The sequence below is a fragment of the Corvus kubaryi genome, unplaced genomic scaffold, assembly GCF_017639235.1.
Source record: "Corvus kubaryi isolate FWS band 111438036 unplaced genomic scaffold, C.kubaryi_AGA036_p1.0 37265, whole genome shotgun sequence".
Taxonomy (NCBI): domain Eukaryota; kingdom Metazoa; phylum Chordata; class Aves; order Passeriformes; family Corvidae; genus Corvus; species Corvus kubaryi.
This window is the reverse complement of record NW_024581080.1, coordinates 1,246,851-1,269,304: the sequence shown is the minus strand read 5'-3', so window position 1 is coordinate 1,269,304 and position 22,454 is coordinate 1,246,851. Positions and strand designations below refer to the sequence as shown.

Genomic DNA, 22,454 nt, shown 5'->3' with positions numbered 1-22,454 from the left:
CCCTGCTCCTCCAGCACCTTTTACAGTGGGATTCCTTCCCCTGGAGCCTTCCCTGCTCCTCCAGCACCCTCTGCCACTGGGATTCCTTCCCCTGGAGCCTCCCCTGCACCCCCAGCACCTTTTACAGTGGGATTCCTTCCCCTGGGAGCTCTCAGTGGGCAGCAGTGGGTGATGAACTCGTCTCTCCCTCCCCTGCAGAGCTGCTGTGCCCCCAGCCGTGGCTCCTGGTGGTTTTCTGAGGATTGGGATTCAGGTTTACCCTGCTCCAGTTAGAGCTGGGTCACTGGGGGTGATTTCATGTCCCTTTGGGCCCCTGTGCACAGAATTTGGTGTCACTGCAGTCCCTAACAGGATTTTTGCTGCATTTTGTCACCTGGGCTCAACAGGATGAAATGCTGATGGATGGGGCACCCTCAAGGGGCATTTCTGACTCCTGTGTGGCAGTTGAGGGGTGTAAGCAGCTGGGGTGTTCTAATTTGCCCTGTATTTCCTGTACAGAAGGATGGGAAAGCCAGGAGCTGGGGATTTACCTGATTTTTGCTAACTCTGGGGTCACTTCAGTGTGCCATCCATGAGAATTGCAGCTCCCATGTTAAATCTGAAAATCAGAGTCAGCTTGGAAAAGAGCTTTAAGATCTGATGAAGTGGATCAATATTTATAAAATAAAATTCCCTGTTTGAAGGATGTGTTTCTCTTGTGATCCCCTGGGGAGAAAGAAAGCAACACCCAGATTTCATGCTTGAATTTTAGGAATTCTTACCTGGTTTAGAGGACCAAACAGTCTCAGGCTGATGTCAGGACATAGATAAACAGGATTGTGATCAGTGATACTTGATTAGGTCACACTAACGTGCCACACTTGGCACTTACAGTGCTTAACCGAGGAAAATAACCCAATGTTTTGTGTTTTTCCCATCCCAGGGTATTTTTGTGGCCTGCATGACAGCCATCCTGAGGCAGATGGAGGATTTCCATTACAGCCATTACATCAACACTTTCAAAACCAGGCAGGACATCATTGTAAGTCAGCCTGGCTGGGGAATTACCTCAGCCCACCCAGCATCACCACGCTCTGCTCTGCAGGGTCATTTCCGTGCTGAGGGTGGGGTGATCAAACCATCAGCAGTGGCTCCTGTGGCACAGTTTCTGGGAATTTATTTGTGTCACCCTTGCTGGGCATCTGGGGGGGGGTTGCTGGCTCAGCAGAGCCCAGGAACAGCATTTGTGGCATTGAAGAAAAACGTTTTTAATGAGTTAAAAAAATGTTTGATTTGAGTCAGGAACCAGAAGAAGGAATGAAGATGGGAAGGAAAAGCATTTCCCCCTCTCTGGCTCTCACTTTGTGCCCCTGTTCTCTTTATCTAAGTCTCTCCCCTCCTCTGGAGTTTGATTAAATGTTTGAATCTTGCTTTAGTGGCAGCAGTGCAGAAAGTTCCCAAAATGTTAAAAATTCATGTCCCCAAAGACTGTGGATATGAAACCAGGTGAAAATTACATTTCTGAGGGTTTTTTCTGCTAAAATCAGCAGATTTTCCCCCAAACTCACCCAAATGGCCCAAACCAGTATTTTAGCAAGTCCCCAGTGCACAGCACGAGAACCTTTGGAGCTTTTTGTCCCTTTGTTCCTTGTTCTGCAATTGGGAAGTGGCTGTTTATTGAAATACCAGCTGGGAAGGACCTGGAGTTGTGTTCTTCCTGTACCCAATCCCAAATGGGTTTGGGATCCCGTTTGGGGAGCCAAGGTGATCTCTTTTCTCCCTGTGCAGTTGGAATTAGAGAATTTCACAGAAATCCCTTGCAAAATCAGCTGTCGCTCCAGCGTGGAGCAACACAGCCATCTACAGGTCACACCCCGTGTGGGTTCAGAGCTGGCTTTATCTTGCTCAAATGATTTGTTGTGAAGGAAGGGAAGAAGGAAAAAAAGTCCGTCAAAAAAATCAGGGAGATTCAGGAATTCTGGCAGTGTTCATCCAGTGAGAAGATTTTCAGGAGGGTTATGGAAAATAACAATTTCTAATCTAGTTTTTATTCACACTTCAATCTACAGGAGCAAGCCCCCCTTTGTAGTGGTGTGGTAGTTGTTACTACCAACAGAAAATTCTGTTTTACTGCAAGAACTGCTCTTATTTTTGTTGTTCATTATTTGGTTTGTTGGTGCTGCTATTTTCAGCCCTGGCTTGCCATCATTCCCCGGTTGGTTTTGCACTTCTAGGAGTTAATTCGTATCCTCAAGGTGCCCATGTCAAGTCCAACCCTCTCCATCAGGCTCTGATTTAATAATGCCAAAAGGGTTTTTACTGAGGCAGCACCAAGTGCTCCATTTCTCCATCGATATCTTGCCAATTCTTCAGCCCAATCTGTTCAGCTCAACAGATTTTTTTGCTGGTGATCATTTCAAGGGGATGGTTCCTCCTGTGACCTTCTTTGTGTCCCTCTGGTTTTTGAATCTTAATGTGCTGCTGCAGAGAATAGAATTGATTTAAGAGCTCAGAGGTGGCTTTTGTATCTGCATAGACCACAAGGAGGAGATCAGTATTGCTGATATTCCCTTCTCTTGCTTATCTCTGTTCTTTCTCCTTTTTATTTTCCCCTCAGTCTGCAATTCAGCCTTGCTTTTTCCAAGTTTGAAGTCTTGTCTGCAGGGGGTTTGTGGAAAAAGTGTCTTTTCTACAATAATGTAGAGTAATTCTAAATCACATTTCTGATGTTATATTCACTCCCTCTCCTAAACTGTCCTTAAACTGGACCAGGAAAGGTTTAAGTAATTAGTGAGTGAAAATACATTACAGTTTCAGGCTGTCTAGATCACTCTGTTGCACTGTCAGCACGCAGAGATTTGGGAACAAACCCTGCAATATTGGTTTTGCTCTCTAATCCAGGACTCCCTCCAGCACAGCTTAATGCGAAACAGCAAAGACAGATTTAATTAAACAGATCAACATTCTGTGCAATTATTTCTCCTTGTGCAGCTGGATGGATGAGATGTCAGGAGTAATTTCATTATTGGGCCATGCTCACACAATGAGAGACCCCTCTGAGGAGGGGCAGGGCATTGATTGCCAATCAGCGTGGTTGTTAATCAATGCAATTGCAAACATTTGCATTTCCTGAGGTCACAGCATCATCTCCCTGTAATTCCATGGACAAAAAATCACCACGTGCAACCTGATGGGTTTTGTTCTTCCAACAGGACTTCCTGATGGAAACGTTCATTATGTTCAAGGATCTGATTGGGAAGAACGTGTATGCAGCTGACTGGATAGTCATGAACATGATGCAGAGCAGGTACAGGGTTAAGCCTGGGTTAAGCCTGGCTTTGGAGCCTCCCCGGGCCTGAAAGGAGGTTGGCTCACACAAGGAGGTTTATTTTCTTCAGCCACTTCAGGCTGATTTAAATCAGATTTCAGCCAGTTTTAGTTCCAGTCCGTTTCCACTGGTGGAACTGGAAACCTTTCTCCCGCCCAGAGGAACGTAATCCACCCATGGGGTCTTTTGGACACCTTAAACCAGAGAAGCCTTTTTGGTCTCAGTTCTGGGGGAACCACATGGAAAACCTAAAGCTAGAACTGGGCAATGCTTAACCTCTCCTCCAGAGAGGAAGTTTTCCCTGAAATCCAACCTGAGCCTCCCCGATGCAACTTGAGGCCGTTACACCAAGGAATAACTTTGAATGTTCCCTGATTTAGAGGAATTCCTGCCTTTTCTGGGAGCGTCTCTTGCTGTCTCCTGACCTTGCACGTAGGAGCCATAAACCAAGAGCTGCAGTGTGGTTTATTTTGTTTCAGGAATCACCTTTATTTGATGTTTTTGTCTCTTCAGGGTTTTCCTCCGGGCAGTGAACCAATTCACCTCCGTCCTCAACCGCTTCTTCCTGGATCAAGCAAATTTTGAACTCCAGGTGATTGTCCTGTTTTTGCTGGATTTTCTTTCCTGGATTTTCCCTGGATCCAGGGATCCCAGACCTGAAATGCAGGGAGAAAAACTAAATCTCACTGTAGTTCCCCTCCCCTGGAGGGAGCTGTGCATTTGGGACTGGGCAGCTTCTTTTGTGCCTGTTCTTGCTTTTCCTTTTTCTCCTCCCATTTTAATCCCCTTTTTCTTCCCCAGCTCTGGAATAACTATTTCCACTTGGCAGTGGCTTTCCTCACTCACGAGTCCCTCCAGCTGGAGACCTTCTCCCAGGCCAAACGCAGCAAAATCATCAAGAAGTGAGTTCACATTTCAGACCTGCCAGGCCCTTTCTGCTGTCAGGAAGCTCCGTTTGGGCTGTTCCAGACACCCCCACGCAGCCCCAGGATGGGAGGAGGTGCCATGGAAATGCTGATAAAGGCAGGGTGATAAGGGGGTGACCAGGACAAGATGTCAGGGCTTTAAATTGTGGCTGTTTTAAGTCTGGTCAGGCAGATCTTGAACTGTTTTAGCTCCTTGCCAGGATTCTGTCCACTGGAAGGTCTGTAATGGAAAGGTTGTCATGATTCCCAAAATTCCCCGATGCAATTCCTCAGCCTTTATGGAAGGCAGGTAAGAGGAATCCTAAAAGCCTCCAACTTTTTAGTCCCCCACCTTGTATTTTCCTGAAAGCAAGAGCACCTCAGAGGCATTGACAGCCCCAAACCAGCAGTTCGTAGTCACTGAGCAGCTTTTACCTCTTCATTTCCTTGGAATCTGGTGCCTGGATATCTCTGAGCATCTGGACACAGACTTTTGTTAGGGTTTGTCCCTTTTTTTCTGCAGAAGTGGCTTGAAGAAGCCAGACAGTGAAATCTTTCTGCATTGCCTTGATGTCAGCAGTCAAAGCTTTAGGGGAAAACACCCAAATCCAACCAGACTGGGGTGGAATTGCAGGAAGCAGCAGGGCTGCAGCTCTCAGGAAATTCTGCTCTCAGGACTCTGCAGTCCCCTCAGAGTGAGCCATTTGTGGCTTTGCCATTCACTTCTCCAACAACATTCCAGGGATCATTTCAATGCTTGGCCTTTGTCATCTCTTCCTTTTACTGCTTTTTCTAGGTATGGGGACATGAGGAAAGAAATTGGCTTCAAAATCAGGGATATGTGGTATAACCTGGGTGAGTTCCAGCTAAGGAATTATCTTTATTCCAGCTCTCAAGCTGGCTTTCAAATCCTTTATTTCTTTACAAAAGCTGCACGTGTTTAATGTGGGGAAATGCGCCTGAAGTTCAGCTCTTTCAGCACACAAAACCTCTTTTTTCGGTGAATAACTTGGAAAAGCTGATTTTTTCCTCACATCAGCTGCTGAGGTAATTTCTTAGATTCCCTCTAAAGGATGTTGTGCCATGTAAAGGATGAGTGGGATTTTTCAGAGAGCCTTTTCTGTGATTCACAATTCAGCTCAATTATTTCCTTGGAGTCTTCCTGAATTTTGGAGCTGTAACCTGTTAATTCTGCCTTAAGCAGTAACCACAGAAAATCCACATTCTGAGCAGTTTGTTCTGTGACTATTGTGCTTAAACACTGGAAACCCAAATGCTGCGACTGGATGTATTTGACTTTAAATTTCTTGCAGGTCCCCACAAAATAAAATTCATCCCAGCAATGGTGGGGCCAATCCTGGAGGTGACCCTGGTCCCAGAGCCTGAGCTGAGGAAAGCAACAATTCCCATCTTTTTTGACATGATGCAGTGTGAGTTCAACTTCAGTGGCAACAGGAACTTCCACAAGGTAAGGGAATGCCTTATATAACCAATATATTTATTATAATACTATGTATAGATATTAAATGCAATATAATGTGAAATAGATATATACAATATATAAAAAGATACAATATTTTATATAGAATATAGTCTGTATTATATGTAATCTTACATTCTATATGCATATAAAAATTACATATATATAAATACATTTATACGAATATATGCTACGTGTATTTACAATAGATACACAATAGTGGTATCTTCACTACAAATGTCCCACATTGTCCACTGGACAAAAGAAGAGAATATTTAAACAAAACAAAACAAAAAACCCCACCCAAAATTGTGCCAAGCCCCTTGGGAAGTCACCGTGGTTTGTAGGGGTCAGGACTTCGCAGTTCTGTCCCTGACTGGGCCTTTCCATGACTTGGATAATCCCTGAATTCCCCTTTTTTCACCCTTCCCTGCATTTGCAGAGGTGTCAGTGCCCACCTCTAAATTGGGAAACAATTTGAAGACCCTCAGAGGGTCTAAAAAGTAATTTTAGCTCTTTATTTACCTTTATAATAACAACATAAATCCCCCCAGGACAGACTTTTGGCTGTCAGTTACTCCACAGAAAACTGCTGGGCAGTCAAATATTAGGATTACGTGGTTGCTTAATTACACCTGATGCCTTGAGAGGCCACCTAAAACAGAGCCTGGACAGGAATAAGGGAATAAAGGGAGGTATTTATGTGAAAGGCCTTCAAAGGTACCCCTGGGAGCCAGAGGCCGCTGCCCAGATGGGCCCCAAGGTGGGCCCCAGGTTACGAGTTCTTCACACTTTTATAGGTTTGGTTCTTTGCATAGCAGGGTTAATTCCCCAATTAAAGCTTCAGTTAATGATGGAGTTTCCCCAAGCTCAGCCCCTTCTCAAAGGCTTTTGGTTTACACATTTTGGGCCTAGGACAGTCTGGGTGTCCTTGGAGAGCAGGCCCGGAGAGGCTTTGTTGTGTCTGCCCAGCACAGAGAGCAGAAGTGAACAGGCTGCAGGAAACTCCAGAGTTACACAGCAGGCAGTGCAGGGCTTGAAAATATAAAAGCTCAAACCTAAGGCATCACACCAGAGCGTGACTCTGTGGGGTGGGAGAGGGAGGACTTGCATTTCCTTGTTCCAATCTTCTCATTTTGGATTTTTACCCTTTTTATTCCGCCCCAGCACTGAGAACACCCTGCCCTCAGCCTGTGAACCCAGCGTGTGCTGGTGGGGAGGGTCAGGAACACCCCCAGGGGGTTCTGGTGCCAGCCCCTGCTCCTGAGGGCTGTTCTCTGTTTGATTGGGGGTTTTTGCCTTTCCAGTTTGAAAACGAGCTGATCACCAAGCTGGACCAGGAGGTGGAGGGGGGCCGAGGGGATGAGCAGTACAAGATCCTGCTGGAGAAACTGTGAGTTTTATAAAGCACCTGGAGGCTCTTTTATCTTTTTTTTTACACTTAATTGGGCTGCTTTTTTAATGCAAAGAGGCCCCAATTCATTAATTACTCCAGTGAGCAGGGAGCTGGTGCAGCTGCAGTGATCTCAGTGCTGTGCAGGTGTTCTGGGGCTGATTGCCCAAAAATGAGGGGTTTATTCTGCACTTTTAACTGCCCTAAACTGGAGATGGAATTCAGAGTCAGCTGCCAAACTGGGGAGGGCGCTGCAGGTGGAAGAGCAGGCTCAAAGCAAAATCAGAGCATTTTAGCACCAAAACGTCAATTTTTTAGATCAACAAGTGCTGTCCTGCCCTGCCTGAGCCGGGTGTCTCAGGTGTGTGTGTCCAGCACTGAGTGTCCATCCAGGGAAGCACTGGAAATTTGGGGTAATTCACCCCGAAATCCCATTTACCACCACCCAGAGCCACAGCTGAGCCTTCCCCTCTGTCCCTTGGGTGTCCCTGCAGGCTCCTGGAGCACTGCAGGAAGCACAAGTACCTGGCAGCCTCGGGAGAGGTGTTTGCCCTGCTGGTCAGCAGCCTCCTGGAGAACCTGCTGGACTACAGGACCATCATGCACGACGAGAGCAAGGAGAACCGCATGAGCTGCACTGTCAACGTGCTGGTAGGGCCTTGGGACACCTCCCCTGGGCTTCTCTAGGCCCCCTTGGAATTATTTTTCAGCTGGGGGAGGATTTTAATCAGTTCCTCATGCCATTTTTGGTTAATGATGTGCCCAAATCAGGCTCTGGAGCTGTAAACACAGAAAGATGGGCAGTTCAAAATCAAGTCATTGGCTGATCCTGCTAATCTGGAACCCTGGAACACAGGCAGGAAAGATGCCTGGCTGGTGGTTGGGATCTCTGTTCCCCTGTAAAGAGCCTGTATGACTTCAGACAAGCCATTTCCCTGATTTGGCCCTTTTTTGGAGGTGCTGGTGCCCCCCTGGTATTAAGGGATGGTCTCAGGGGTGGATCCACCTGAGCAGCCAAAATGACAGCAAATATCCCTGAAATGCCTAAAACTGCTGCTCAGGGTAATTGTCTGGAGAAGATTCTGCAAATCTGTGGTGCTTTACACTGCCAGTGCTTGACTTCTTCTGTTGTTGGCAGAATTTTTACAAGGAGAAGAAGCGAGAGGACATTTACATCAGGTAGGCTGTGTCCCTCCATGAGCCTGGCAAAAGCCTTTATTCCTGGGTGTTCCCTGGAATACAGGAGCCCTTCACACTAAGGAATTGCTTTTCCTTTGCTCAGGTACCTGTACAAACTCAGGGACCTGCACACAGACTGTGAGAACTTCACAGAGGCCGCCTACACCCTGCTCCTGCATGCAGAGCTGCTCCAGGTGTGCCAGGGTTTGGGATTTAAATGAACCACAAAAGGCTCAGAATAACCAAATCACTTATTTTTCTATTTTTAATGTGACTTTGAATCATGTAGGTACCAGTGGTCATTAAGGGGCTTCACAACGTTGCAGTTTCCACAGCAAAATAATTACAACTATGAGATATATATAATAATATAATGGTATATATGAAATGATATAATTATATATAATGATATTATGGTATATAAATAATGGTGTACATACAATATATAATAATGATATATTATAAAATATATTAAATAGGTGATATAATTAAATAATAATGATAAAAAAGAATTATTAAAAATAATTATTAGCATCAATCTGTTACATCCTCCTGCTGCTGCAGTGAGCTGGGAGGAAACGTCTCAGGTTTATATCCCTGCAAAACTTCCTTTGCATCGATGAGGGATTTGTTTTGAATCGCCCACTGTTAGGATTTATCTGGAAACGTTCCAGTTGTTTCACCTTTGCCTTTTTTCCCTGTCCCAGTGGTCAGAGGAGCCCTGTGTCCCTCACCTGCTGCAGAGGGACACCTACTACGTGTACTCCCAGCAGGAGCTCAAGGAGAAGCTCTACCAGGAGATCATCTCCTTCTTTGACAGGGGCAAAGTGAGTGTCTCACCCTGCTCCTACAGCAGACCTGCCTTGGGAAGTTCCCTTTGGTTTGTGTTTAGTATTTCCTCACTGGTGAACTCCTGGCTCAGTGGTTGTGGCTGGCTGAGGTTGGTTAAAAGGGTAAAAGCAGGCGTGGTTCCACACCAGGCCTGGCTTTTTGGCAGGGATCCCAGGGCTGGCCTGAGCAGGGCCTGTGTTGGTCTGGGGATATTTGATTCCTAATTCTGTGTTGGCCAAAGACTGTCTGGAAGATGAACCTGTTCAGGGGTCTGGGTAGGTGGGGAATCTGCAGGTGTTTTCCTTCCTTCCCCTGGGAGTGTCAGGTTTTGGGGATTGCAGGGAGAGTGGCTCCCCTGGCTGATGCTGACCCTGGGAGCTGCGCCTTGGAGAGAGGGTTCTGCCAGGGTGAAACAGCTTTAAGCTGAAACAAGGGAAATTCAGATGGGATACGGGGAAGGGATTGTTCCCTGTGAGGGGCTGGGATGGAATTCCCAGAGCAGCTGTGGCTGCCCCTGGATCCCTGGAAGTGCCCAGGGCCAGGCTGGAGCAGCCTGGGATGGTGGGAGGTGTCCCTGGGCATGGCAGGGCTGGCACTGGGCTTTAAGGTGCCTTCCCACCCAAATTCCATGATTCCATGATGAGACAAACCCAAGGAACCCCTGTCCAAGTGCTGCTGTAGGAGGAGACCACCTGGGCTTCTCTCTCTGTTCAGACCTGACCTCTCAGCTGTTCAGACCTGTCCTTCCTCCTCCCAGTGCTCAGTTTGCCCTGGCAGGATCACAAGGGAGACCTGGCTTTGTAAATCACTTTCAGATCTCCAGATCACAAGGTCTGTATGACTGCAATAATCCCTGCAAAAAAAATGCACAGCAGAGTCTGAGAGAAACCTGGCAGAGCATGAAAGTAGTGCCTGAGTTAAAATCAGCTGCATTTTTGTTTACCTAGCTGTGCTAATGAAGGCTTTTAACTGAGTCTTTTATGTTGCTTGTGCTCTTCTTCCCCTCCTGCCTCTCCTCACCCTCCATGGAGATGTGGGAAAAAGCCATTCAGCTGAGCAAGGAGCTGGCTGACATGTATGAAAACAAGATCTTTGACTACGAGGGACTTGGGAATCTCCTGGTAAGGCTTTTTTTCTCCGTTTCCAGCAGGCTGCTGACTGCTTAAATTAATATTGTTCAGCAGGATAAGCCTAAAATAAATGTATGTTAAAGACAAACAAACCAACTTAACCCCATGGCTTTGTAAGCTTAGTATTAGAATAAATATTTTCATAGTTTCTTTTGACCTTCTGATTAGCATGACAAAACCACGTGCAGATGTTTAGAATTCTTGATTTTAACCAACTGAAGTAACAACCAAGGTGCATTTTCAGGCTCCATGAATCTCATCACCTTGTTATTTCTGTGGTAAAACTGCTGGGCATGAACACAGGGCTATAGAATCCTCTTGGCTCTGAATTCTGTTTTTTAGTGGTTAAGGATGGAACCAGATGGTCTTTATGTTCTCTCATAGCAGAATCATCTGCCCAGTTTTATTTCTGCCAGTTCTCTGACATTTGTCACCATTTGTGTCTGCTCACTTTCAGAATATATTTATATTTCATTTGTTTTCCCACAGTGAAGGATTTCAAGTATCCTTCTGGAATCCTAAAAGCCGTGGCATTGTTCTCATGTCTGCAGACCAGGAAATGAAGTTGGTTCTGGCCCAGACAAAGCAAATATTTAATCAAGTAAATGGATAAGGATGAGAGACTTCATCAAAACAGCAATTGTGGAATGTGTTCTGAGGGCAGAGCTCAGAGATCAGGAACTGTCCCTGGGAATGTGAGCTGGCAGTGTCCTGGACTATTCCACAGTGAAAGTCTGGTGTGTTTTTCTTTTCCAGAAAAAAAGAGCTACTTTTTATGAGAATATCATGAAGGCCATGAGACCTCAGCCCGAGTACTTTGCTGTTGGATACTATGGACAGGGTTTTCCCTCTTTCCTGCGGGTAAGGATCTTCCACACCCAATTTCTGGAGTGCTGGAGACCCTAAAAGTCACAACTTTTGCAGAGCTTCCAAGAAAATTCGGTGCCAAACTCCTTCTCCTTTCAGTGGCACTGACAGATCCAAATCCCAGGAGTGTTTTGGAGCATTTCAGTGTCTCCAAAGAGACAAGTCAGAGATGAAATTCTGTGTGTTACCAGCTTGAGTGGAGTCAGGGTGTTAAAGAAGGGTTTTTGGATGACTGATGAGTTCTTCTATGGATTTAAACAGAATTTACCTTTTGTATTTGTACTCCCTCTGAAATGTGACTGTTGCTGTTAGGAAATGTTCAGCCTCTGAAGAATTTATCCCATTGCTTTCCAGCCTCAACCAACCAAATTTTCAGGCCAGGGATCATTTCAGTGATCAGGGAGAGTTTGTCCCACGCAGAAGAATTAAACTGCAAAGGTGCTTCTTCTGTGAGGCAGCTGCTGAGCACTGCTGGACCTGTGTGGAGGACAGCAATGACTCAGCTCCAGGGTCAGCAAGGCTGAAAATATTCCTGTTATTTAAAATTCAGGGCCGTTTTACCTTCTCAGACTGGAGCCGTTTGAAGTTCTGGCCTTCAGGGGAAGCCAAGCTTAATAAAAGAGAGAAATGTTAAGTTAGAACTGTGAGGGGGGGATGGCATGGAAAGCTTTCAACTGCAGGTCATGTTTTGGAATCCATCCCTTCCAGAAACCACTGCCAGGTGGAGAAATAATTGGCCATGGTCTGGAGTTGGGTGCGTGGAGCAAAACTGCCAGGGCTGGACACTGATGGTCAGGAACGGGACTGAGGTGAAATTCCCATCTGTGCCCAGGGAGATCCCTCAGGGAACTCACACCAGGGGCTGGCAGGGAGCAGGCAGGTCCCTGTATTTAAGAATTTCTTGGCACGTTTATTCTCTTACCAAAAATCCGCCCCTGGCTGAGAGTCCCTGTGCCGAACCCATGAGTTTGTGCAGTGCAAGGAGGCGTGAGCAGCTCGGTGACACTGGCATGTGTTTGTGGGGACATCATGTCCCTGCTCATTGCAGGTGGCCTTTAAAAGCTCCTTTCCAACTCTCTTTGATGACTCTCTGTGGAGAAATGCATTTTTTAGACAAATCTGAGGTTTCCTTGCCAGACCTGGCTCCCAGGAGTTGCTGCGCCCTCATTGCTGCCCGCATTCCTTCCCTCACCCCTTCTGTCTGTCCAGCTGGGATCAGCCCTTCCCATAAACCAGCTCTGGGGGTGTCTGGAAAGCTCTGTCCCACTGCTTTTGTTGAGTTTTAATTCCCTTTTTCTTCTCCTGCCCACAGAATAAGATTTTCATCTACCGTGGCAAGGAGTACGAGCGGAGGGAGGATTTTAACCTGAAGCTGCTGACCCAGTTCCCCAGTGCTGAGAAGATGACCAGCACTGCCCCTCCAGCAGAGGAGATCAAGGCTTCCCCCAAACAGTGTATCTTTTGGGTTTAGGGCCTTTTGGCACATCCCAGAGCTGCCTCTTCCCCACAGTAACACAGTTGGTGAACAGCAGTAATGATAAGCGAGGGGATTATAGCTCCAGGCACTGGGCATGGAAATGGGGCTGTCCAGAGTTGCAAGGGTGGATTTAAAGGCAGTTTGAGGCTGTCAGAGTTAAACAAGTTGCTGTCAGGGTGAGGAACAGACTTCAGGGAGGATTTCCTGAGTTCTCACTCAGGTAATGCCGACTGCTCTGGCCATGGTGGGACCCAGTTGGGTGTTTCTGGGTGAAAGATGTGGAATACAGGCTGTGAAAGTGGGATAAAAAGTGAAGGACACTCCTTTCTTCCTTGCAGGCCATCAGCATTTATGAAGTGCTGGGGTTTGTGTGCTTCTTCCCCTAAAAGTCTTGTGGTAAAAAGTGCAAAGTCATTATTTCCCTGAAAGTCATTGGGTGCACAGCCCTTACTATTTTTTAATTCTTATTTTTCCCCTTGCTGCTGGGACTGCAGGCTGTGTCCCAAGCTCCCCACCAGGCTTGAGATCCTCTTAACTGTGAGTGTGACCCAGTGGAGGTGCTCCAGATTGCTGCCGGTGACTTCAGTGCGTGGCTCCTGGGGGATGCACACCAGGCAAACCAAGTTCCTGGGCTCCCAGCCTGTGTTCAGCAGGCCAGGCTGGAGAAGCTGAAGGTCCATTTGGCCCCTCAGACCCTGTGCACAAAGGCCCAGCTCTAGCAGTGATAGCAGATGCTTCCCTTGCAGTCCTCCTGCCAAGCACCGAACCCACATAGGAAATTAAAATCCATTCAAGACCAAACTTGGTATCAGAAACGCCTCTTCTGTTGCTGCTTTGTTTCAGCTGCTTCCTTTGCATCTGTTTGTGTTTGTTCTGATGTTTCTGGCTCGGGATGAACCCGAGCTGCAGAATTTGGATGCAGATCTGAACCGTCCCGAAGGTTTGGGGGTGTTGGGTTCCGGGTCTCTGGCACAGCCCCGGGATGAGGGGGAGCAGCTGCAGGGCTTGGATGTGGGACAGGTCCTGCCTGGACTCCCACAAACACCTCCTGAGGAGATGAGGAGTGCCCAGATCTCTGTTGTGTTAGGCAGGCCTTGCTGCTTCTGGGGTTGGTTTTACTTTCAGGCTCTTTTTAACCTCCTTTGTCTCATGCTCTTTTTTATTACTTCAGTTGGGGTTTTTTGCTCTTTTATGACAAAATACCTCGTTGTTCTTTCGGTGGTAATGTGCTGGGGGTACCAGGTGAGCTGTGCTGAGCCTCAGGGGTTCCCTGCACCCCAAAGCAGCCCAGTCCCCAGCAGCTGAGCACTGGGAGCTGTGCAGGGGCCCAGCAGGGCACCCAGCCCAAGCTAATGAGCTCTCCTGAGACAAAGAATTCATCAGCTGGGGCTCAGAGCCTGATCTAACGTGGCTCTGTGGGTTTGGGCTCAGCCTGGCTGGTGGCCACCTGGCTCCTCGCTGCAGGCAGGGGGACTTTGGCTCTCAAAACGCTCTTCAGAGCTGCCCTCAGCGAGTTCAAGGACGTATGGGGGCTGCCTTCACCCCCCACTACAACATTGCCACTTCAGAGGGCAGGGGATTCACAGAAATCATCTGCTCACGGGGGTCAGGTTGGTTAAGCTTTGCTTTGCCAGCCAGGATTTGCTTCTGTAAAGCCTCACACAGTCCTTAAAGCAGAGCTTGGGAGGAACGTGATCAGCTGTGGTGCTTGGGGATAAAAGTACCAGGATTTTGTAATGTCTGTCATTATTCACAGGTACAAAAGCTGAGGCTGAAGCAGCTATTCCTGGATTAAAGCAATTCCTTTATTCAGTTGGCTTCATCAATCTAAAAAGTGGGAGAGAAGGAGGGGCAGCCTCTGGTAAATAACTGTGGGGCGAGAGAGAAGAGCCAGATGCATCCACAGAACCTCCTGCAGAACCTTGTTTCCCTTTTTCCTGTCTCCCAAAGTAGAAATCAGTGGTGCCCAGGATTCCCAAGCATTTTCACCAGGGAATTTCAGCACTTGGGAGTGTCCAAGGCCAGCCTGGGATAGTGGAAGTGTCCCTGTCCATGGTGGGCAGTGGAACTGCAGGAATTTTGAGGTCCTTTCCAACCCAAACCGTTCTGGGATTCTGTGATGATTACTTATAAAGTCCTTTTCTTTTTGGGTTTTTAATTCACAAGGAGCCTACAAACTGCAAGATGCAACATAATGCCTGTGATTGGTGATGAATTAGTCAGGTTTGAAGAAAAAATACTTAACGAGAGCACAGGGAATTGTGGAGAAGGCTGACAGGAAGGGTTTTTCTCTCCCTCTCCTGTTTTCCCAGAAGGGTTCCTGGTTGTTCATCCTTAACCAGAGCTGCTCAGATGTGCAGTGCTTCATTGTGAAGCCTGTGATGAACCTGCCACTGAATTACAAAGATAAACCTGTTCCTGAACAGATCTTAAAGTAATTTATTTTCCTTTTCCCTCAATATTTTCTTTGTGTTTTCCCCACTAACTTGGGCCTTTGTGTCCTGTGTAAATTGTGTGAAATCCTCCCCACAGCCTGTGAGGAAACAGTTGAACATTTGAGTGAGGGTGGGAGCTGAGGAAAATCACCTTTTACTCTGCTTCTCCCCAGCTACTACAGAGCCAATGAGGTGCAGCAATTCACCCACTCCAGGCCTGTCAGGAAAGGAGAGAAAGATCCAGACAACGAGTTTGCTGTGAGTCCTTTGCCTTTTGTTTGTTTTGGTGGTGGCATTTTGACCAAACTGTCACCTTTTCCCTCTCACTGTGGCCATGGAGGTTGGGAATTAAAATGTAGGAGACACAAAAGGCATTGCAGTCTCCATGTGAAGCTGGGAATGATGTCAAGGGGCTCCATAGCTGGAGTTCTAACATTTAAATCCATCAGAATCCATAAATGTGGTGCTGTGTGAGCCCAGCTTCCTCCAGAGCCCAGCAAGGGGCTCCATCCCAGTCAGGGAAGGTGGAAATGGCTGTGGAATTCCTGCCAGCTTGTTCTGGAAGCCTCATCCCACACAGGAGAGCATTGAACTCCAAGACCAATATTTTCCTTGTATCTCAGGTGTCTTTTTTTTCCTTCTCTGAGCAGAACATGTGGATAGAAAGGACAACCTACACAACAGCTTATTCATTTCCAGGCATCCTCAAGTGGTTCGAGGTCAAACAGGTCACAACGGTGAGTTCTCCACGGGGTCTGGATCTCCAATCCCTCATGGAATAGAGCCTTGGAACATTTGGGAATGTTAATCCTTCTGCTGTTGGATGTGGCACAGATAAAAGCAAATTATTTCGTTTCTTACTCAGTGGAGAGGAATAAATCACAGAACCGTGGAATCCCGGGATGGTTTGGGTTGGGAGGGACCTTAAAATCATCCAGTGCCAGCCCTGCCCTGGGCAGGGACACCTCCCACTGTCCCAGGCTGCTCCAACCTGGCCTTGGGCACTTCCAGGGATCCAGGGGCAGCCACAGCTGCTCTGGGAATTCCATCCCAGCCCCTCCCCACCCTCCCAGGGGAGAATTTCTCCCTAAAAATTGAACGAAGGTTTGAAAGGTTTATTCTGTGACTAATGAAGGTTCATTCTGTTTCTCCTCTCCCTCAGGAGGAGATCAGCCCCCTGGAGAATGCCATAGAGACCATGGAGCTCACCAACGAGAAGATCACCAACATTGTCCAGCAGCACATCTGGGACCGGAGCCTGCCCGTGCACCCCCTGTCCATGCTGCTCAACGGCATCGTGGACCCCGCGGTCATGGGGGGCTACACCAACTATGAGAAGGTGTCTGTCACATCCAGGGAGCCCCTCTGCAGGGCTGGGAGAGCTGGGGGTGCTCACCTGGAGAAGGGAAATTTCAGGGAGAGCTCAGAGCCCCTTGCATGGGCTAAAGGGGCTCCAGGAGAGCTGGAGAGGGACTGGGGACAAGGGATGGAGGGACAGGACCCAGGGAATGGCTTCCCAGTGCCAGAGGGCAGGGATGGATGGGATATTGGGAAGGAATTCCTGGCTGGGAGGGGCTGGGATGGAATTCCCAGAGGAGCTGTGGCTGCTCCTGGATCCCTGGAAGTGCCCAAGGCCAGGCTGGAGAGGTCTTGGAGCACCCTGGTCCTTAAAGTCCCTTCCAGCCCAAAGCATTCCAGGACTCTGATCTGGAGCTCGGTTTCCTGAGCTCTGCAGTGTGGAAGGCCCAGGCTGGGCCCTGGGAGGTTCCAGACACGGCACTTTCGGGGTCTGTGTGTGCAGAGCTCAGACAGGAGGAGAAAAGAGCAAAGAACAGGGATTTGCCCTGGCTGCACGGTGGAAGTGCTCAGGTTCTGTGCTCTGCAGGGCCAGGGGGAGGAAGGATCCAGCTCTTCTGGGCCCCTTTCCAGCGGGATAAGAACCTGCTCCTGCCCTGTGGGGCACAGAGGTGCTTGGGCAGCCCAGGGAACAAAGAAAAGCCAAAACCGGACATTTCTCCCATGTATTGATAGGGAATGATAAGGCAAAGACAACAACATCTCTGTCTTTGGAATCTTGGACAGAGCAGAGAATTCAGGGAGAAAGCAGCATTTCCTGTGCAGGTTTACTCAGCTGACTTCACTTGAGCAGTGTGGGTTGTTCTTTTCTGTGCTGTTTGACTGAAGCTGTTGATTCCCTCCACCTCATAATGAGGTTCCCAGCACAAAAGGCGCTGCTGGTTTCCCCAGACGGGGTGGGATGTGGTAAAACACATTTAATTCTCCTCAGCTGTGTCCCCATCCATGAAATGAGGTGCACAAGTTAATTGGGAGAGGGGCTGATTGATCTGGGCTCTAACTCTGCTGATTCCAGAGGAGTTTGGAAGCTTTGCCAGGGCTGAATTTGGCCCTGAATCCTCCCATTTTATGAATTAAGGTTGACATCAAGTTTAGAATTACGAAAGTGGGAAAGCAGTTAAAACTAGAAAACACAGAGTCTCTGCAGCCACATCTGGAAGTACTCATTGCTGGTTCATATTTTCCTATTTCAGCTGCAGATCAGAGCAGAACATTTGGCTTTTGTGGGCAGCTAAAATCTGAGTTTTAATTGTTTCATCGTAGCCAAAAGCCAAAGTTGGGGTTTTTAACATCTTTCCTCTTGCAATAATTAAGCACTTTCAAGGAAAATCCTCTGGGACCAACCCAGCAGCCCTTTCCCAGGCTCACCTCCATCCCTTCAGGATCAAACCCCCAGCCCTATAAACCTTGTACTCCAGTTTTACAGAAGTAAAAAAAAATAAATTCAGAGGCTGAAATAGTTCAGAGACGCAATGAAAAACTTATTAGGGGGTTTATCTAGGAAAAAAAAGAGAAGTTAAATTATTCTGACCAGGAATTGGGATCCATTTCAATGGGATACAGCATGGGAATTGGCAGAGTTTTCAGTCCAGAAAAGTGGATTTGTGTTCGTTCAACTTCAAACCAAGACCAGATCCTGCTGATTTGAGGTAAACCCAGGAGAAGTGGAGACTGAAGGTGCTTTGTTGGAGGAAGCTGGGAGCCCAAATCCCAGCGTGGTCTCTATTTCTGCTGAACCTTTGTAACCAGCCCCAGGTGGAAATGGGGGATTTAAGGGCTGAAATCAAGGGAATTGCAGCAGGAGTTGCTCTGCTCTCCCTGGGGTGGTTTGGGTGGGCGGTGGGGCACTGACTGCTGCAAGACAAAGGGGCTTTTTGAAGTCAGAACTTGAGGTTTTGGGTCTGCCACTCACGTTTAAGTGAGAAGTAGAAGTGATGGAACCTCAGTTACTCAGGTCAGTACTGGTTTGTGAGAAGGGGATCGGGACTGAGCAAAACCTTTCTGATGCAGTAACTGTTTCTCCATGTGCTTCACTGGAAAAAATTGTAATTTTTTTAACATAAAAAAGTGGGGTTTGTTCCCTTTTCCCAACAAATAACTCTGGTTCTTTGTTCCTCAGCTTGGTGCCAGCAAAATTTGGCTTTAATACGAGGAATAATGGCAGCAAATCGCTTTTGAAGGATCTCCCCCTCAGAGCTGCCTGAGGGAACAGTGTCTGTGTCACCTGTGTCACCTCCTCTCTTTGCTTCCAGGCCTTCTTCACAGAGAAATATCTCCAGGAACATCCTGAAGATCAAGACAAAATCGAGCTGCTCAAGCAACAAATTGCTATTCAGGCATGGAATTGGGGGAAAGCTGGAAGCACTGGGGAGGGCAGATGTTTCCTCAGCATTGCTGGGGTGTTAACACAGATCAGTGTCACAAGAACAATCTGGATTTATGGACAGTTCGTTTTTATTTTAAGAAAACTTCTGTGTGCTAAAATTGTGGCCTGAGATACTCCAAGTGCTCTGAAATATCTGCCAACACGGGATGGCTTTTCCCTCATGAATATTAAAATATCTGTTACCTCTTCTTGAAACTATCAGAGCTACTGGTTTGTCAGCCCTGACCATTAGGATTGGTCTGTTTGGACCCAAATGGCGCTGAAAAACTGCGCTGTTTTCTTGGGATGCAAATTCCATCCCTGCAGAGCAGTTTGTGCTCGTTCCCACAGCCAGCAGAGCCTGGTTAAAGCCTCCTCACAGGCACACAGCTCTGGGGGCTGAGAAGGGATCTATTCCAGGTTTTAACATGCATTTTCCAAAGCAGTGGAGGAGATGGAATCATGGAGTTGTGGAATGGTTTGGGTGGGAAGGGGCCTTACAGCCCATCCAGTGCCAGCCCTGCCGTGGGCAGGGGCACCTTCCCCATCCCAGGGTGCTCCAAGCCCCGTCCAGCCTGGCCCTGGAACTGTGCTGTAAATGGGGAAAATGTTGATGTTTGTTCCAGACCTGGAGCTCCAGCACTGAAGTTCCCTCGCTATCCCCAGCTCCAAGTCAGCAGCTGAGCTCCCTTCCTGTGTCACTGTTTATTTTCCTCTCTGCAAACCCAAAACACGTTGATTGAAATCCTTTCATTCTATCTGAGCTGTTTAACTTGCACTCTGGGGAGCAGCAGGGCTGGTCTGTGCTCCTGCAGCTCATTCTGCTCCTCCCTCCCTCCCTCAGATGCCTCTCCTGGCAGAGGGGATCCGGATCCACGGCGAGAAGCTGACGGAGCAGCTGAAGCCCCTGCACGAGAGGCTCACAGCCTGCTTCAGGGAGCTCAGGAGGAAGGTGGAGAAGCAGTACGGGGTCATCACTTTGGTGAGGGAACCTGGTTTTTCCATGTTTTACCCCAAAGGAAGCCAACTCCCCCTTTTCCACCCTTGGGTGGGTGTGAGGTGGTTTCACAGAATCCCAGAATCAGCAAGGTTGGGAAAGACCTTTGAGACCACTGAGTCCAAGCTGTGACCTAAAACCTCCTTGTCCCCAGCCCAGAGCTCTGAGTGCCGTGTCCAGCCCTTGCTTGGTCACCTCCAGGGATGGGCACTCCAAACCTCCCTGGGCAGCCCCTGTCAAGGCCTGGCCACCCTTTCCATGAGGAAATTCCTGCTGCTGTCCACCCTGAGCCTCCCCTGGCCCAGCCTGAGGCCGTTCCCTCTCCTCCTGTCCCTGTTCCCTGGCAGCAGAGCCCGACCCCCCCGGCTGCCCCCTCCTGTCAGGGACTTGTGCAGAGCCACAAGGTCCCCCCTGAGCCTCCTTTGCTCCAGGCTGAGCCCCTTTCCCAGCTCCCTCAGGAGTTCTCCAGCCCCTCCCCAGCTCTGTTCCCTTCCCTGGACTCACCTCAGCCCCTCCATGTCCCTCCTAAAGGGGCCCAGAACTGGACACAGCACTCGAGGTGTGACTTCCCCAGTGCCCAGTACAGGGGACAATCCCTGCCCTGGCCACGTGGGCACACCTGGGCTCGTGTCCAGCTGCTGTCCATCAGTCCCTCCAGGTCCCTTGGTGTCCAGCCCCTCTGTCCCCAGCCTGGGGGTTGTGACCAAAGTGCAGGACCCTGGCTCCTGTTAAAGCTGCTATCCCTGGATCCAGCCCCTGGATCCAGCCTGCCCAGGTCCCCCTGCAGAGCCGCCCTGCCCCAGCCTTGCTGTCAGCTGCGGATCTGCTGATGGTGGAGGTTTCTCACGGTGTTTCCCTGCAGCCCCCGGCGCTGACCGAGAGGAAGCCGAGCAGGTCGGGCTCGGTGGTGCTGCCCTACATCATGTCCTCCACCCTCAGGAGGCTCTCGGTCACCTCCGTGGCCTCGTCCGTGGCCTCCACCTCATCCACCTCGTCCGACAGCGCTTCCTCCAGGCCGGGCTCGGACGGGTCAGTGATTGACAGTGATTGACAGCGGGGGGGGATGGGCCTTAGCATCAGTTACTCTGAAAATCAAGATTGATTCCATGGAAATACTGTTAAAAATGTTAATGGAGGTGGGTGTTGTTAGTCCGTTTTACAGACAGGACTTTGGAGCACAAACAGTGGGAACTGAACCCCCCCATGGCTGCCCCAGTAATCCCCAGTGCATCCCAGGTGCCCACTGCCTCCGTTTCCCAGGAAAACGGGGCTGTGAGGCACCACAAGGTTCATTTTGGTCAGCCAAGAGGTGAATAAGGCACACAGCACTTGCTGCACCCTGTCTGCAGCTGCATCCACGGCATGGGAAGGAGCTGCCATGCCTGGGGACATTCCCTGCTGCCGCTTGTCTGTACACTGAATTTACAGCTGGGATAACCAGAGTTTGGGTGATGTGTTCAAGGTCAGTGAGACTCATGGCTGAGCATGAATTGCAGCTCTGGCTCCCTCTGCAAGCAGATCACACTTTACCTTGGACAAAAAACATGCAATACTTGGAATTCCAGAGGTAACAGCACAAATCCCACTGGAAAATTCATGGTCCTACCTCACTTTTTCACAATAAATAATCCCTTACATAAACTGAGAGATCACAGCTTTTTAACAAACAGCCCTTTCCAGGTCTGATGGACTCGTGTTTCATGTTTTTCTTACTCTTTCGGGCCACAGATCCACCCTGGAGCCTCTCTTGGAGCGGAGAATATCCACATCTTCCAGAGCTGAGGAGCTGCCCGTGAAAGACGAGGGTGACAACAGGATTAGCAAACTCAAGAGGAAGGAGTGGAGCATTAGCAAGTCTCAGGTTATTGTGGAGAAGGAGCCAGAGACAGAACTGACGTCCAAAATGGTAAAAAAGTCACCATAACAATGACAGCAATAATAAAACCCTCAGCAGGAGCGGGGAGTGTTTCCACTGCTCTCAGCCATGCTGCTCAGGGGAGCTTCATTAAACTGCGGGAGGGGTTCGAATACCAAGAAGCCTTGGTCATCTGAGTAATTCTCTTTGATTAATTTGGAAAATCCGTGTCACAGGCCCAAGTGCAGCTTGGCTGGAGGTCCAGGCTGGGAGCAGGAGGCCCTGGTGGCTCAGGGAGGTGCTGAAGGGAGCAGAGCCCTGTGGTGCTCTCAGTGCCATGGCAAAGCCTGGTTTTTGTTGGAGCCAGGAGCCCTGCTCAGCCAGGCAGGGATCCAGCTGCCCAGCCAGATGAGCAGCTGCTGTCAGGCAGCACAAACCAAGTGTCCTGTGAGGTGCAGAGCACTTGGGTGGATCAGGGAGTTGGGTAAAGATGCTCTGGTGGTTCAGTCACCAGCTCTGGGAACGTGGATCTGCCAGGCCGTGCTGTGCTCCAGAGCCCTGTGAGGGCAGGGTGGCCGTTCCTTGAGGAATAAACCAGAATCTGCACCCCCAGAGGAGGCTGGGACGAGGAATAGGCTGGAGGCTCTTGGGCTCTAAGGCTCACAGTGGGGTTCAGAGTGGTCACCCAAAGCACAGGGATGAGTTTCAGCCCACAGGCAGAGCTGCACGACCTTGGGGTACTGTCCTGATGGGTGTAAAACTGTGTCTCACCCCGGGATACTGTCCTGATGGGTGTAAAACTGTGTCTCACCCCAGGATACTGTCCTGATGGGTGTAAAACTGTGTCACACCCCGGGATACTGTCCTGAGGGGTGTA

At 48.8% G+C, this 22,454-nt stretch overlaps 1 protein-coding gene across 4 annotated transcripts in view; it reads left to right on the top strand.

Annotated features, from left to right (window-relative positions):
- Positions 1-22,454, top strand: part of DOCK5 (dedicator of cytokinesis 5) — a 72,510-nt gene that overhangs the window by 41,700 nt on the left and 8,356 nt on the right. Inside the window, exons 28-49 of one of the 4 annotated variants that reach the window (XM_042024775.1) lie at positions 923-1,021; positions 3,192-3,286; positions 3,821-3,899; positions 4,109-4,209; positions 5,009-5,067; positions 5,526-5,680; positions 7,000-7,085; positions 7,580-7,736; positions 8,224-8,264; positions 8,368-8,458; positions 8,972-9,091; positions 10,127-10,216; positions 10,982-11,086; positions 12,405-12,546; positions 14,922-15,003; positions 15,178-15,262; positions 15,655-15,741; positions 16,167-16,343; positions 18,613-18,696; positions 19,570-19,707; positions 20,585-20,751; positions 21,451-21,628. In XM_042024775.1, the coding sequence (XP_041880709.1) occupies positions 923-1,021; positions 3,192-3,286; positions 3,821-3,899; positions 4,109-4,209; positions 5,009-5,067; positions 5,526-5,680; positions 7,000-7,085; positions 7,580-7,736; positions 8,224-8,264; positions 8,368-8,458; positions 8,972-9,091; positions 10,127-10,216; positions 10,982-11,086; positions 12,405-12,546; positions 14,922-15,003; positions 15,178-15,262; positions 15,655-15,741; positions 16,167-16,343; positions 18,613-18,696; positions 19,570-19,707; positions 20,585-20,751; positions 21,451-21,628 (2,418 nt within the window). Of the gene's footprint in view, positions 1-922; positions 1,022-3,191; positions 3,287-3,820; positions 3,900-4,108; positions 4,210-5,008; positions 5,068-5,525; positions 5,681-6,999; positions 7,086-7,579; positions 7,737-8,223; positions 8,265-8,367; positions 8,459-8,971; positions 9,092-10,126; positions 10,217-10,714; positions 10,827-10,981; positions 11,087-12,404; positions 12,547-14,921; positions 15,004-15,177; positions 15,263-15,654; positions 15,742-16,166; positions 16,344-18,612; positions 18,697-19,569; positions 19,708-20,584; positions 20,752-21,450; positions 21,629-22,454 lie in introns of those variants that run through there. The other 3 variants (XM_042024776.1, XR_006015498.1, XM_042024777.1) reach the window with 3 other exon arrangements.